This window comes from Neovison vison, chromosome 5, assembly GCF_020171115.1.
Source record: "Neovison vison isolate M4711 chromosome 5, ASM_NN_V1, whole genome shotgun sequence".
NCBI lineage: Eukaryota > Metazoa > Chordata > Mammalia > Carnivora > Mustelidae > Neogale > Neogale vison.
Genome location: NC_058095.1, coordinates 4,241,845 through 4,258,217, shown reverse-complemented (window position 1 = coordinate 4,258,217; position 16,373 = coordinate 4,241,845). Strand labels below are relative to the sequence as shown.

Below are 16,373 nucleotides of genomic sequence, written 5' to 3'. Positions count from 1 at the left end.
AATAAGCTCCAGAAACGATTCCGACCGAGGTCTGCACGGAGAATGATCAGATACCAGGACCTCGCAAGTACAAAAGAATTCAGAGCGCGGTGCTGGAATGAGTAGGGATTTGACCCGTGTGCTGCTACCCAGAGGGCAGCGCAGAGCGTGCCCCTGCACGAGCCTGCCCACGAGACACGTGCACAGATGTGCGCAGCAGGAGGATTGGAAGGACCTTGGCCAAGATACTGACCGTGGTTCTCTGGGTCATGGGTTTATCGATGTTCTTTTCTTCTGTTTCCTTTGTATCTGGCCAATTTTCTGCATTGTCTATGAATTGTTTTTAGGGTCAGGAAAAGAGCGATGGATGTTGTTACCTCTGCAAGTTATTATCAAAAAGAAAAAATCACCCAGCGCCGTCTCCCACGGCGGCTCGCAAGATGGGTGCCCACTGGCTTCTCCTGCTCCCGGTGGGGCCGCTGGGGCCGCTGGGTTGAGGGAAGGCCAGCTTCACTGGCATGGCTGCCGGCTGTGGTTTTGGCCCCAGAGGAATGTAGCCACGCCTCGGTCCTCGACCTCAGCCCTGGGGAGGAGGTGGGTTGGCCCTCCCTGTCTGTTCCCGGCCGGGCCCCTCTGGCTCTGCTGATGGTGGAGTTGGCTGGTCGGTCCGGGAGCAGCAGAGTGGCCGGAGCTGGTGGCCGACTTCAGAATGGTCCTCGGGTCCTCGAGTGCCGGAGCTGGAAGGGGCTCTTCAGCCTGCCTTTTTCCAGGTCTGTCACCAGGACACTGAGGCCACAGGGGTCATCTGTGCAGCCCAGGCAGCCTTCCCAGCCCTGGGTTCAGTGGAACTGTACCTGCGCTTCCCACACTGAGCTGCTGGTTGACAGTGGAGCTAAAATTCTCTCTTTTGGGCAGTGGCTGTGGTCTGCCAGGGGCTCTGGCACAGGATTTAGAGCTCACTGTAGGCCACACTTCTGTTTCTCCTGCTCCGGCAGGCCAGAAGCAGAATGGAGGGGTATCTCTTTATGGGGTGCGGCCCTGGAGGGGGTCATTTCTTGGCCTACTCGCAGCCCAGCAGGCAGGTGGATGTGGGTCACACGCCACCTGCCCCAGAGGCAGCAAAGGGAGGACATCCCGCAGGGTCCCGGGCCAGCTGCCTGCGCATGCTGGGGCCTGCTCTGCCCGGAGCGGGATCTCTCCTGTCTCTTAGGAGCGCACTCAGTGTGAACTTGAGGACCTACCCAGTACCCACAGTGACCACATCTTGAGATTTTTAGTCACATCTGCAAAGACCTTATTTCCAAATCAGGTCCCCATTCATGGGTCCTGGGGGCTGGGACACAGACATGCCTTTTGGGGACCCCTCTTCAGCCCATCAGTGACCCATCTGAAGGGCAGCACAGTGGTCTAGGCTTGCTGTGGGATGGGCGGGTGGGGAGCAGGAGACCAGGCTCTGAGGGCCGTCGGCCCGCCCGGGGCGCCAGCCTCCGTATCCAGGCATCAGGAGTGTGTTGTGTCCCGTCTGCCATCCTCCCGAACCACTGCCCATGGCCTGCCTGCTGGACCTGCCCAGGGGTCTCCCCACGTTCTCGATGCATGTGTAGAGTTGACCAGGAGCTTGCCATCCCTGGTGAGAGCCCAGTGAGGCCCGGAGCAGGAGGGGCCCTGGAGGCTGCCTGACTCAGCACCCCCCACCCCACCCCCCGGTGAGGTGCTCCTGCTCCCGGGGGCCCCTTTCCAGAATCTTCTCAGTGTCCAGCTCTGGTCTCTTCCACGCCATGGACTTACCTCTTCTTTTCATTTGCTGTGCCCCTCCCCTTCCAGACCCCTCCTGTCCTTGAGGATAGAGACCACGTCCGCTCCCCGCTCTGTGTGACAGAGCATGAACCCACAAGCCCGTGTTAGCGCAGGTAGGGCTTTGTGGTCGCTGCGCCCCCTCCCCCCCCCGCCTCCTGCCATTCCTCTGGAGGCCTGGGGAGCAGCTGGACTCCTGGGTGCCATTCTGACCGGCACCTGACCCCTGCTCCCTGGGGTCACCGTCCCCTGTAATTAGGCCGCAGCTCCCATTGGCCTGGGCAGCACCCGCTTACCACCCGCCCCGAGGGCTCCATCTGTCCCCTTGGCGTCCCTCAACTGCCCGCGTGATTAATGGAGGGCTCCACCTGGGCTGGGTGGCTCCTGGTAGTGAGCTGGGGTTTTTTTCCTTCATTTTTTTTTTTTTTTAAAGTGCATTTACCATCTCCCCCAGTAGTCAGCAAGTTGAGGAAGGGGAGGGGGTTCCTCCACCCCAGCAGATTGGGAACAGCCAGCCCCCTGGGTGCCAGGTTGCTGGGCTGAGTGCCGAGAACAGAGGAGTAGCTCCCCTAGGCTGCTGGCCCCCCACCCTGACTGCTGTCCGGCAGCTCGGACTCCCCCGTGGAACCCAGATGTCCTCGGTGTGGCGAGGGTCTTGGTCTGCGGCGCGGGTGGCTCACGGGAGAGACGCTCCCCGGGGTACAGCCGGGCCCCGCGAGAGGGCTTGTTTGCAGAGTGATTTTCGAGGACTGTCCTTGCTCTGTGGTCAGGGACTGCCGGGCCAGCACTGCATCCCAGGTAGCACTTGGGGGCCTCCGTGGGCCTGCGGGTTGGGAGGAAGGTGTGTTTGGGGGAGCGGTGGGCGGTTGGAAGGTGCGGGTAGAAAGGAGGGGGAGGGCTGAGTCCGTGGCGGGGACCATCTTGTGGGGAGAGGGGCCATGCTCTGACCTGGAACGAGCAGCTCTGTTCTCTTTTTGGGACAGGACCCCCTGGAGACCCCCGCAGGATGTTGGGGTGCGTGGGAAGGTTACGGGGCTGAAGGGCTCTGGGCTCTGTGTCCTCTGAGGCCCTGGAAGCTGTGGCCTGTGGTTTTCGGGTTTTGAAATTCGTCTCCTCCCCCCGGCTGCCATTTATTTGAGAACCTTTGACCCGAGGCCTGAGAGGTCATGTGTCCGCTCCCCACCTCCAGGCTGGGCCCCTCCTCCGCCCAGGGAGCTCTGGCGTCCCCACCCCGGGGCAGGACATTCTTGCCCTATCTCATCTGCTCCGCTGGGTCCCCTGGCTCTGCGCTCTCTGGGTTTGAGAGCAAGGTCTGGTTTGCAGCCGCCGTCTGCAAAAATCGTTTGCGTGTGCACGTGTTCCTATAACTCTAGTCAAGATAGAAAGGTGGTCCAGCGTCTTAGAGGACTTTCAGACCTGCCCGGAATGCCATTGGTGTCACCGGGCCCAGGGGGACGGGGGTACTGGGCTAGATGGCAGGAGCGTGCATGGAGAGGCCTTCCTCGGGGAGAAGAGGCCCCGTGGCCCTGTGTCATCATTCTGCTCCGTGTAGAGAGAGTTCCCGCAGGAAGAGTCGCTCCACAGCTGTCCCCGGCTGCCTGCCGGGTCTCCCGGACTGGACAGCTGTCGCCCCAAGGCCCCTCTCTGGTGGAGGAGGGGTGAACACCAGTCATGAGCCCTCTGAAGGGAGGCCGTCCAGAGAACTTTCTGCCCCAAGGGGCACGGTGTTGGGAGCGAACAGGTGCCCTCTCTGGTGACACTGGGGCAGCAGGTGTGAGCTGGGATGTCCTAGGTGGGCGGGATGCATGGGCCTTGGCCCCAGGGGGACGTCAGGGAGGCTCTGAGGCCTGGGAGGGAGAGCAAGCAGCAGGAGGGGCGCGGGGTGAGCCGCTGGCCTGATACAGGAGGAGGGGTTCCTTCTCTCCAGGCCAGAGGATTCCAGGGAACCCGTGTTCCCCTTCTCAGAGCAGGGGAGAAATGGCGGGAGGTGGCTTCAGCATCTGCAGAAGGTGGCCACGGTGGTTGCAAGAGCTCCCCTTTCTTCCGTGTTCATTTCCTGGGCTGCTTTCGGACTGGTTGGCTTCCTGAGGACACACTCCTCTCCTCTTCCCCACCTGCCCCCTTCGCCGTCTCCCCTCCACCAGGTTCCTGGAGGCAGCTCCTGAGACCGGGGTCCAAGCCGGGGTAATCCCAGGTGCCGTCCTGGCAGAGGAGGCCGGGAAGGGCATGGCCTGCAGGGGGCAGCCCCAAGCACATGTTAGGCAGGTGGAGCCCACTGGGGGTGCTGGGGGACCCTGCCACGTGCACCCCAGAGTTGTCCCAAGGGGGACAGCTAGGGTATTTGCCCTCCATTTACTGCCTAAAGGCTGCCGGCCTGGAGAGCGGTGTTAACCCCATCCTGCCTTCTGGGCATGGGCACCAGGAGGCCACCAGGACAGGTCCTCGGGCTGCGGGACATTGGTAAGAGCTCTGCAGCCTTGGCAGCACATGGGGGGACCGGACCCCACGTGCCTGCGTGCACACCCATCCACCCACAGTGCACACGTGAACAACAGGGATGATTAGGTCACAGGCACCATCGCGTCATCCTGTCCCTGCCGCAGGAGGACAGCCGAGGAAGCAGAGACTCCGCGATGACCGAGGTCGTGCACTCCCTGTGGGCTCCTTCTCCCCACGGCCCTGATGTGACAGTCTGCGTGAGCGCTGTCGGTCCCGCACTGTGCGGCGATCTGGGCCCTCCGCCCTGCGGCGAGATCCTGTTCTGTCCTTCCCCAAGGCTCCGCTGAAGTTCTTGACCCAGAGCCAGGGGTCTGTGCCAGGGCCCGGCCCCCACAGGAGAACCAGGGCCTCTCTGCTAGCCTTGGGTGTCCTGACGCCAAGCTGTCACCTCCGGGGTGGCGTTTCCCTGTGACCTTGCCCTACAGGCTCGGGACAGGGACGAGGGCAGTACTCCTTGCATAACATTTGTCCCCTCCACCCCTACCCCGTTGGATCAGGGCTCCATGATCGCCCCCGATGCCCCCTCCCCACACGGGCCGCTCTGTGCACCCGGAAGCGGGAAAGCTTCGCCGCAGCCTGTGGTCGGAAGGGGCCTGCACAATGGCCCCTTGTGTGCCCCGCATTCCTCCTTAAACAGGCCCAGATCCGGGCTGCTCCTGCCTCGACCCCCACGGGCATGGACGCCTGAGCATCTGGTGAGGCGGCCCGGCCTCTGCGCCGGCCGGGCCTGGAGGTGGTTAGTGGGCTGGAGAGGGCCGGGCTTCGGGGCCGGAGGAGTGGGGCTGGGCCGGCGTGTGATTACCAGCAGCCTCCCCTGTTCGCAGCAAGGGCTGTTTTTTAAAAACAGTGTTGATGGTCTGACTTCCTGAAAGTGTTAAGCGGCCCACACGTGGGGCAGGCGTGCTGGGTTAAAAAGCAGGAGGCCTTGTGGAGAAAAGCCCCCACGAGAGCCCCCTCCCGAGCGGGCGTCCTCTGCGAGCGTGCGTGTGCACCACACGTGTGCGTGTGCGACACAGCCCGATCTGGGCACGCGTCCGCTATTTTTACTCGATATTCTCAACATCTCTCATCTGCAAAACTGTGATTTTGATGACTGCGCAGGACTTTGGCATATGGGTTTAGAACATCTACGTAAACCCGGATTGTTTCCAGCGTTTGCTGTTTTAACGCTGATGCGAACGTCCCCACGTGTAAATCTGCTTCAGATTATTTCCTGGGGGTGAATTCCCAGCAGCAGGCCAAGGTGCACGGACCACCGTCTCCAGGCTCCTGGTGCCCATTGGGGGGGCCTTAGGGAGCAGCTGAGGTTTGAGCCTGGCCTTGGGGGGGACTTGAATATAGAAGAGGGAGAAAGGGAGCAGTCTTGTTTTGGGAACTGTGTAAGCAGGGGGGCGGGGGCGCCTCCTGCCCCGTGGGGATGGATGGCAGGATGGCTCCCTCCCAGACCATGGGAAGGGGAGAGGGACCTGCCACTGGGGGAGATCATACCTGTCTCCCTTGGAGCTGGTGGAGGGGCTTCCAAGGACGGGGGACTGTATGTGTGTGCCTGGGACCCAGAGTGTGTATTTAGGATTCCAAGGCAGGAAGCTTCAGGACAGTCTGCTAATTTTTCCCAGCTGGGTGCTGCCTGTGTCAGGACATCCTCCGTGGGGAGGCAGCTTTGTACAGGGCGTCCCTTGGGAAGCCTGCCCTGAAAAATGACCTTGTTTCATCACCAAATTTCCCAGTGTAAATCTGGAGTGGGGTCACTCCCGACGATGGCTCCTACCATCTATGGTTTGTGTGATTCCAGAAGAGGAAAAGGAGGTGGCTTTTTCTCCTGGGTCCCTGATGGGGGGGGTGGGCTGGGGTGCAGGGCGAGGTGGCAGCACCATCGGGAGAGCACAGAGGTCTCAGACCTCCAGCGGTCCCTATGGTCACTTCTTGGGGCGGCCGTAAATTAGCACGGACTGTGGGGTTCAAACCACGGAAATTTATTCTCACAGTTTCTCACAGAGAAATTTATTCTCACACCTCCAGTGGGCTTCCTGCGGAGGTCATCCCGTTCTGGGGCAAACCTGGGCAAAGACCCCCCCACCTGATTCCTGTTATCCACCTCGGGCCCAGAGATTAACCCCAGGGACGACTGGAAATGCCTGTGCCGAGGTGGGTGGAGTGCGGAGCCCTCCTCTAGGGAGCTCACAGACATTTGGGGGGGGGCAGTTTGGACAGTGCTCTCAAGGCCGGGGGTGGACCAGATGCCTTGAGGCCCCGGGGAACCCCAAAGGTCCCGATTCCAGGTGTTCAGCTCTGGACTTCTGTCCAGTTTAAGACACTCTGGCCCGTCCTTTGTCACCTCAGCCGCCTTTGGAACGAGCAGTTTGCACCCCGTGGTTCTCTTAGGGGCTAGAACCCCCGGGAAGAGCTGCGGCATCTCAGACACATCCCTGCCACCCGGCACGGGACCCCAGTGCCCTTGGCCACGCTCTCTACCCGAGGTCACTCGTTGGGTCCCCAGGCCAGTTGCAACCTGGGTGGGATTCCGTTTGACCGCTCCGTGTTTGAAGAGGGGTGGTTTTCCTCTGCGCCCGCTTATACAGATCGGATGGCCCAGACAGAAAAGCAGATTTCCAGATTCTCCGGCCGAGTCTGAAGCTCTGGCCACGTGGGGCGCCCGGGTTGCCCGGCAGCTGCAGAGCTGAGCGGGAGGCAGGTGGGTTCCCCGGACAGAGCGCTCAGTGACAGGCTGGGTTCCTCAGACCAGCGACGTGTCTGTCCCCGCGGGGCCTCTGGGATGGCTGAGCTTTGCCACTTGGGATTTTGTGCCCTTTGTGTCCCGAGAAGGAGGTGTGCCCAGGGCGGAGAGCGGAGCGGCCGGGTGCTGCGGCGGGGGAGCACGGCAGCCAGACGCCGGGGACGAGGGCGTCCTTCGCTGTCTCACTCTTCCTGTGCTTACGAGCTCGTTCAGCCGCCACCTGCGCGGCCCTGTCTCGGGGGGAAACACCGTCCCTGGGAAGAGACAAGACTATGCTGGACATTGGCGGAGGGAAGACTCAGGGTTGGGGGAACGGCGGCGAGAATGGCCCCAGATTGTCGTTGTGGGGACCCAGGCCAGCTGGGGGCCCAGGGAGGAGCTTTGTGGGGTCCCAGGAAATCCGGGCTCAGGGAGCTGTGTTGGCGAGGTGGGGCGAGGGGTAGGAGAGACACTATGGGCCGCCGAGCCCGCTGGGGGCCGGGCCGGGAAGACGCTGGCGAGTGTTCCTAACACCTGGGCCCTTCCTGCTCTGATCGTGGTAACGGGAGCGACCGGTTCTTGTTGGGAGGGTAGCTCCCAGGACCGTGGAGATGGCTGGTGGCTTCCCAGGCACCGTCCCCTGGCCTTGGAACAGGCCTTGGCGGAGGTGGCGGGTGGCCGGGCGGGAGCACTGGGCTGCGGAGTGGGAGTCAGATGGCCAGGTTCCCCCCGGGGGCCGAGGTCTGGCCGGGGCAGGTAGCCGAGTGCGGGATCAGATGCAGCCAGGGGTGAGGACAGAGAGAGTGGGCTGGTGCGGACCATGCCAGGGCTCCGTTACGCCGTCTGAAACGGGGCAGCCAAGCGGACGGAACCCCGGGCCTCGCATCTGGACAGACGCGTCTTCTGGCCCCGCTGCTCTATCTCCTCACTGTTGGGCACGTTTCTTAAGCATTGGGGCCTCCGTTCCCCCATCTGTACTGGGGGCTAACGGCAGTGTTTATAGCAAAGGGTCGCGGGAGGCATCAATGTACACAGTAAACCCGGTGCCCGTGTTAGAGGTTCCGCGCCGCTGTCGGTGGCGGGTTGTGGGGGTGTCCTCCTTGCCGTCACGATTCTGCAGGTTATGGCTGTGGCTGGTGTGACTGAGGACGCCCCCTCCCTGCCCCCACTGCCCTGCCCAGTTGCTGTCTGGTGGTGTCTCTGTTGGGTGGAGGTGAGGACAAGTGAAGGCCGACAAGGAAGACATCAAAGCTCCCCTTGAGCCAGAACATCTTTACAGAAAACGTGGTTGGCACGTGGACGTTGTGGCCGTGGGGGACGGAGAGGCCGGTGTCCTGCAGACTCCAGCCTTTTGCTCCCTCTCCTCCGGTGGGGCGATTGCTGGTGCCCGGGTCCCCTAGGACAGTGGGGCTGTTCCCTTTCTTCCCAAGAGGTGGAGGGTGCGGGAGTCTCCCAGGCCCCTTGCTCAGCACCCCTGCCCAGCACCCCTGCCCACTACCTTAGCAGCATGTTCCCCAACCGCCCGATCCTCACATTCCCCCTCTCTCTTTTCCAGCCCTGAAAAGATCTTTTGAGGTCGAGGAGGCCGAGACACCCAACTCCACTCCGCACCGGAGGGTCCAGACCCCCGTGCTCCGGGCCACTGTGGCCAGCTCCACCCAGAAGTTCCAGGACCTGGGGGTGAAGAACTCCGAGCCCGCAGCCCGCCATGTAGACTCCCTCAGCCAGCGATCCCCCAAGGCTGCCCTGCGGAGGGTCGAGCTCTCAGGGCCTAAGGCCGAGCCTGTGTCCCGGCGCACAGAGATCTCCATCGACATCTCGTCCAAGCAGGTGGAGAGTTCCGGCGCTGCCGGGCCGTCCCGCTTCGGGCTCAAGCGAGCGGAGGCACTGGGCCACAAGACGCCGGAGCCTGCCCCTCGGAGGACGGAGATCACCATAGTCAAGCCCCAGGAGTCAGCCCACAGGAGGATGGAGAGCCCTGCCTCCAAGATCCCCGAGATGCCCACAGCTCCCGCTGTGGACGTGGCCCCCAAGAGGGTCGAGATCCAGGTGCCCAAGCCGGCCGAGGGGCCAGCCTCCCCGCTCCCACCCCAGACCCTGGAGAATTCAGAACACGCCTTGATGTCTCAGCTGCAGAGCCGGCTGGAGCCCAAGCCCCAGCCCCCCGTGGTCGAGGCCCCCCCGAAGAGCCAAGAGGGTGAGTAGCGAATGCGTGTGTCCTCTGTGCTCCGGTGCGCGGGGGTGGGACCTGGTTTTGCCGGAGTCTGGCTGTGCGGGGAGGATGGGTAGCAGGTGGTGGAGACAGGATTCCGGCGAGGCCAAGAATATACCAGGGCAGGAGTCCCAAGCCCTATGGGGGCACTGGCGGCCTTTTCCATGCGTGGGGGTTGGACCAGGATGTGGCAGAAGCTCGGCTTGTGTTGGACTTTAGGCAGAATCTTGGGGGCTCAAGGGGCCCCCTGTACTGGTCAGAATGCGCCATGGTGTAGAGCGTCTGCTGGGAGAGTCCCGAATGGCGGGGATCCCACGGTTTGGGAAATGGGGAGGCGGCATGCTCACGTCGGGACATGGGTAGAATGGGTTTGGGACCCAAGGACGGGCTCTCACGTGCTGCTGGTTACCGGGCCACGGGGAGGCAGGCTCCTGCTCAGGAGGGACTGTGGGCTGCCGTGCGTGGCAGGAGGAGGGAGTTCGTTCCCTCCTGAGGTTTTGTCCTGGAGGGTCCTTCTCCACCTCTTAGGGAGGGACGGTCGTGACCGGAGGCACGGGAAACAAGAACGCCTGATCTCTGTGCCCTGATTCTTGGGGCCGCTGGGAAGGGGTCCTTGGGCCAGGGAGCCCCGTGATACCTGCGCGCAGCTCCGCGTGGGGTGCTCCTCCAGTGAGGGAGGGAAGCCAGGGGCTTGGGTGCTGCTGTCCTCCGAGGGCCCAAACCCGGAGTTGTGCTTCCGTGGGGAGCTTGCTGGGGCCTGCTTGGGAACATCTGGCCGTGGGACACGGTGTCTGTGCCCCTCAGCGGTCAGGAACCGGCAGAGCTGCAAACCCGTTCCAAGCACAGGACCCAGTAAACGTCCAGTAAGTATTCTTTGGGTCGGATAAACAGAGCGTTCTAGGCTTTTGATTATTACTTTTCATTTTGGTAAAATAAACGTAGCATGAATTGACTGCTTGAGCCGCCGTGAAGTGTGCGACTTGGCGGCATCGAGCCCGCTCACGCCGTCACACAGCCGACTCTGCCATCTGCCTCCAGAACCTTCCCCGGCTAAAGCTGTGTCCCCAGCAAGCATAACTCCCCGCCCCCCTCCGCCAGCCCTGGGCGCCGCCCCCATCTACCTTCCGTCCCCGCAAGCCTCCTGGACGTGGGATCCGACCACGTTCATCCTTCTGTGTCTGGCCGGCTTCGCCGAGCACTGTGTCCTCGCTGGCCACCTGCGGTGTCGCACGTGTTGGCAGTTCTGTACTTTCTACGACTGAGCTAATAGCCCATCGCGAGGGTGGACCCCGTCTTGCTGCTGCTCCTCGGCTGTTCCGAACGATGCTGTGAACGTGGGTGCACGCTAGCCCGTCCGCGTCCTGCTTTCAGTTTTTCTTGGTTTTCCTTTGTGAATGCAAGTTTTCCCGTGCTCCACGGGCTTGGGGACCGGGATGGCTTTCGGCGTTGGTTGGGGTGGGGCATTGGATGGGGGCTCCGTGTGCTCCTCACGCTGGGGTGGGAGCAGCTGGGGATGGGGGTACGGGCCGAGACTCCGCGTTGCCTGCGGTGCTGGGCCTCAGCCCACTCTCCTGTCTCCCCAGACGTGACCCTGCGGAGCCACGCGCACCCACTCAGGTGCTGTGGTGCTGGTATGAAGGCATGTCCAGTGTGTGGGGAGGTTGGTCCAGGGCCTCTGCCCCCAAGTATGACCCCCTCCTGGGGATGAGGTGTTGGTGCTCCCGTCTGTGTCCAGATCTTGATGGTGGCTGGTGCTGGATGTGTGAGGAGGCGGTCCAGCTCTGGGAGAGGGGCAGGAGGGGGTCTGCCCAGGGTGGTACTGCCCTGGGTCAGCAGGGCAGGCAGGGCACGGCCTCAAAAGTGCAAGAATGTCTTTGTCCAGCGCTGACGTGGCTCAGGCCCCACTTGGCCCAGAGGCTGTGCTGGGAGCTGGGGCCGCTCCAGCTCCACCACCAGGAGCCATCAGGGGGGCAGTGGAGGTCTTCCCAGAGCCCAAGCCCTGTGAGCCAGCCTTGGAGAAAGTAGGATTTAACCAGGCCAAGAAGGGGAGCTGAGGCAGCTGTCCCGAGGTGCCCGGGACCCTGGAGCTCAGAGAAACTGTAGAGTTTCTCCGTGGAAGGATGTTTGACGAGCCCAGTGCCGGAGCTCTGCAGTTTGCAGCCTTGGTGCCCCTCCGAAAGCAGCTCGTGGCCCAGCAGACGGGGCTCCGGGGCTCTCCTTCTGCCAAGAGCATAAGCTTGTGCCCTGACCTGCTGCGCCCCATCGGCTGGGTGGGGAAGGGGCTCTCTAAGACCCGTGCTCACAGGTTGAGAACCTTCAGGCTGGACAGATCTGGTTAGACGGCTGCCAAGGGGCAGGATGCTGGTGGGGTGATGAGGGGGGCGCTGGAGGAAGTGGGGGGCTCAGATGACTCAGTTGGGGAGGATTCTGTTCCCTTTGGGCAGCACTGCGGGTGACTCTGGTCCTTGAGCCCCCGAGTAAGGCGGGGTGAGACGTCGGGTGAGGAGAAGGAAGCCGGGCCCACTGTGGGCCGGAGGACTTGACCCTGATGGCCTGGGCCTTGGATGTCCAGTCTTAGAGTCCCGGGCAAGCCCAGTGGTGGGCAGGGCCTTCCCGATGGAGGTGTGGTTCTGGAATCTGTCGCAGCAGCATCCGGGGGCCCCCTGCTCGGAGGCTGCATCTTCTCCCCTGCCCCTGCCCCTCCTCTGGTTATAGCCTGTCTTGTCCATCCAGCCACAGACCCTCAGGTTGTCCTCAGGGACCCTCAGGTTGTCCCTCAGCCTCGCTTCGCATCCATCTTTCCTGCCCCACTAGCTCTCCCATCCCCTTCTGCCCCCTCACAGATGCGCCCCACCCCGACTGCCCCACCGTGGGCATGCTGTCCCTGGCACCCAAGGCCAGCCGCACCGTAGGGGCAAAGGATCCGGAGGGCAGGAGCTCTGTGTCTCCTCTGCCTTCTGGGCTGGTGCAGGACAGGGTCTCGGGGACCGCAGCCGAGTTGCTCCCAGATGAAGCCCCCTATGGCACGGCACTGATGAAATCCGTACCAGCCCCGAGTCTTCCTGTCCCGCTTCTGTGGGGCCCTCCACAGTGGATTCACCCCTGCTCCCTGGGCTCTTCCTGCTCTGGTCTTGTCACAGCCTCCATAGGCCCACTTTCCTCACCTCCTGCTCTGATCTCCTGACCACCCCTGACCCCTGACTTTCTTCCTTTACACAGCACTGCTTTTTGAACTCCTATGCATCCTTCAGAGCCCAGCTCAAATGGCACCTCTTCCCTAAAGCCCTCCCACTAGCCAAAAGTAGCCTCACTTTCTTTGACTCCTTTGCCTTTTTGCCTGTGTGTGTATGTGTGCTTGTGCGTGTGTGTGCGCGTGCGTGTGTGTTTGTGTGTGTGGTGTCTTGTGTTTGGTTTGGAATGTTGATTGTGTTGCAAGAAAATTTTTTCCTATGCTAGATTTCTTTTTCCTTTTTATAAATATTTTATTTATTTCTGTGACAGAGAGAGGTGTGTGCTTGCGCGAGCTTGTGCAGGGTGAGGGCAGTCCTTCTAGGAGCTGGATCCCAGGACCCTGGGATCATGACTCCAGCCAAAGGCTGGAGCCTCCCAGTGCCCCTCCTCCGCTAAACTTCTAACGTGAAAATAGTTTCTCAGCAATACCTTTTCTTTCAAATTCAGAAAATCTAGGAGCTAGAATCTACAGTTCACCTATAGCCAGCGATATCCACCTCCAGCATTTGCTCGGTGTTTCTCAGAATTCCCTCCATGCCCCCCGCTAGGTTCTGGGATATTTGAAGGTAAAGCTGTTGTTTGCTTTGTTTCAGGGTTAGTTTGTTTGTTTTGGTTTTGATTCTTTTAAACGGGCTGACTGACCCAGATGTAAGGAGGGCCCAATCAAACACGGTTGGAGGGGTGAGATGGCTTTTTGTGGCCCCCGCAGGCAGACACAGGGACCCCGGGATCCCCATGGGACCTTGCAGGGACCAAGCAGATCCTTTCCTGGTCAACCAAGAACCCACAGGTCTGACCTGCTCCGTCCTGGCATGTTGGTGTCTGTGTTTCTGAGGCTGCTGACCCCTGACCCCTGACCCCTGGCCCCCGACCCTCTTTGTCACCTTTTGGTCGTCCCCGCTTCTCTCAGGCTCTGGTTGAGTATGGCCTTGTCCCCTCGCCCAGGTCCCTGCCTTTCCGCTGCCCCTGCATGGGTGGCTCTGGGTGGGGCTGGGCCTCGGGACCCAGAACCATGCCTGCACGCTGTGAGCCGCTGGCTCTGCTCCCCCTGGGAACCACCCACCTCTGGCTCCGTGGCTGACAACGGCCAAGTTTCCCCCGAGGCTGCCTTATAAGGCGGGCAGAGGCTGCTCAGTCCCTGGGCTGCTGCTTTGCCATCTCGGGATGCTAATTGGGAGCCCTGGGGGAGGCGGGGGCTGCCTGGGCAGGGTGGGGATCCCAGCGCCCTGGACCAGCTCCCGCTGAGTTCTTGCCAGGGTCCTGGTTCCGCCCCACGGGCCTGCTGGTTCTGAGCCATCCCTTTACCCGCCCCCAGCCTCAGTTTCTTGATCTGTCCCACGAGAGCAGTTGGGGCCTCTGTCCTGAGGAGGTGGGGTGGGAACCCTGTCCCCCCGGGGCGGCTGGGCGTGGCTGGTGATGGTGGGTGTGAATTGGGGGGAGGCGGACTCGCTAGGTGTCTCAGAAGGGTTTCTCTCTGACTAAAAGCATCTAGAAATGGTCTTGGCTGGGGGTGGAACATCGAGGCAGGGGCCGGCGGCTCCCCAAGCTTGTGGCGTTGGGCATGGTGTCTGCACACACACCAGGCACCTGCCTTCCTTCCCCCGGGGACCCGGGTGCCGGGTGCCCCAGGCCTGCATTAGGGGCTGAGGCAGAAGGGAGAAGGTGTCAGCTCTGTGGGGGACATGGAGGGTTGCAAGCACGGGGCTCCTGGGGCCCCCGGCAGGGATGCAGGGATGGAGGGGGCTGGCAGAGGCGTCAGGGAAAGTCAGGTGTGTGTACTGCGTGTGAAGAGGGAGGAGGGGCTGGCCAGTGACATGCGTGGGAATGTGCCAGGCCCTAAATGGGGAGGCGGGTGAGAGGGTGACCACTGTGCGGTTGGGGAGGAAAGGCCCAGGCTCTGCAAAGCCTCCCGAGACACCCCCCCCGCCCTGTTTACAGGACATCCCCCTAACTAGGGTCCACGCTGGGCCTGACACTGGGCCATGAACTCCCTGGTGACATTTCCTCCAGCACGTGGCATACAGCAGGAGCTTGATAAATGCTGAGGGACTCTTCTGTGTGTGATCAAGGAAGGAGAGCAGTGGGCTCGTACTCACTGAGCCCTGGGCCCTTGGCCTGGCAGGATTTCCTCTGTGTGGAGCTAAAAGCTTCTTTTCTTTCTTTCTTTCTTTTTTTTTTTTTAAAGCTTTATTTATTTATTTGAGAGAGACAGAGAGAGCACATGCACGTCTGCATGCAGGGGGTGAGGGGGCAGAGGGCGAGGGAGAGGGAGAAGCAGCCTCCCTGCTGAGCAGGGAGCCCGATGTGGGGCTCGATCCCAGGACCCTGAGATCAGGACCTGAGCCGGAATCAAGAGTGAGCCGTTTAACTGACGGAGCCACCCAGCTGTCCCTATGTGTTTCTCTTCTGGCAGAACAAGGCCACGCCTCCAGCAGGGATGTGCCCCCCGCAGGCTGTCTTACCTGGAAGGATCCCTCTGCTCTGAGCTCCCCTGTTCCTGACTCAGCCCTAGAGAGCATCCAGGCACCCAGTTACTTTTTGAGATTGGGTCTCTTCCCCCTTCCTCCAGTAGGAGGGAGCAGCCTGCCCCTCCCGGTCTGAGGCGGGACGTCCCCGCACATGGGGGTGCAGGAGGACAGGATCAGGGGTCTGTCCTTTGAAGTGAGGCAGAGAAGGGGGCAGCAAGGACAGAACTTGCCTTCGCTGCCTGGACACAGGGCCCCGCCTCCCCGGCCGGCCGTCTGCCCAGCCCAGCCCAGCCCAGCCCAGGGGTGAGAAGGACCCGTGCAGGGAGGGAATGCAGCGCCAGCAGCTGCGGAAGGCCTGAATGCCTTACAGGAGCTCAGCATAGCTGCCGGGAGGGCAGGGCAGGGAGGCAGGCGCTGGAGGCGGGTCTCGGCGTTTCTCAGCTTCGGGGGCTGTGGCCCTGACCACCCAGCCTGGCCCCAGGACGGAACCCAGGCTCCCGACACATGGCGCTGGGTGAGGCCTCCTGCGGGCTCCTTCCGGGACAGCTGCTGGGAGCCCGGGTCTGCACAGTGGGGCCGCTGTCTGTGGGATGTGCCCGTGCCAGACAGCCACGCTCCGTTCCGCACGGACGGAAGACACATTCAGTGCTGGAGGAGCACACTCAGAGCCCCACCTGGTGCCCGGGAGGGTGGGCAGCCCTGGCCGGACTCTGGGTCCTCATGGTTGGCCTGGAGGATGCCCCTTGGTCCACACTGGTCTGCTGTAGCCCAGCGGGGACCTGTGGTGGCCTGCCCAAGTGCCGTGGCGGGGGGTGGGGGGTTGCGGGGAAGCAGGCCCGGAGGCTTTCCTCTTGGTTCGATGTGCCTTCCTCTCCCCTGGTCGGCTTTCCCCGACCCCGGGGCTTTCTGTGGGCATCACAGGTGCCTCTTCCCTGGAATTCCTGGGGTGCTGGGAGCTCTGGGATGTAGCTGGGGAGCAGAGGCCGCTTGTGCCTGGGACTGAGCTTCCAGTTCCCTGAGCGGTGGGACAGGGATGATAGGGGACGCGCTTTTTTAAAGAGAGGGCACGGAGCTCGCACGGTTGATCTCCCCTGCCCATTCCCTCTACTGCCACCTCCCTCCTTTCAGAAGGATGCCCAGAGTTTCCAACGTGGAAGCATAGAAGGTGAAGAGGCAGAAGTCCTCGGGAGGGCTTGCCCACCTGTGTGTGGGGCACGGCCGACGGGGATCGTCCTCAGGCCACCTGGGCTCCCGCCGGCTGCCCCGTGCACGCCCGATCACTTTGTCCCCTGTGGCTGGTTTCTCGTTGTGCGCTGGGCACGGTTCCTCCCGCGCAGCCCCTTAGAATGAAAGTGGTGTTGGGTGAAGCTGACCAGCGAGGGCCCAGCCGGGGAACGCGGTGGCCCTCCCTCCGCAGGCCTGTCCGCACCGGAGCCCTGGTCAGCTTTTCCACTCTTGCTCCAAAGAGCCGCGCGGC

At 62.2% G+C, this 16,373-nt stretch overlaps 1 protein-coding gene across 4 annotated transcripts in view; it reads left to right on the top strand.

Moving 5' to 3' along the window:
- Positions 1-16,373, top strand: part of SEPTIN9 (septin 9) — a 143,206-nt gene that overhangs the window by 67,499 nt on the left and 59,334 nt on the right. For all 4 annotated transcript variants that reach the window (XM_044247342.1, XM_044247344.1, XM_044247343.1 and 1 more), the window contains one exon: positions 8,541-9,182. In XM_044247342.1, the coding sequence (XP_044103277.1) occupies positions 8,541-9,182 (642 nt within the window). The remainder of the gene's footprint in view (positions 1-8,540; positions 9,183-16,373) is intronic.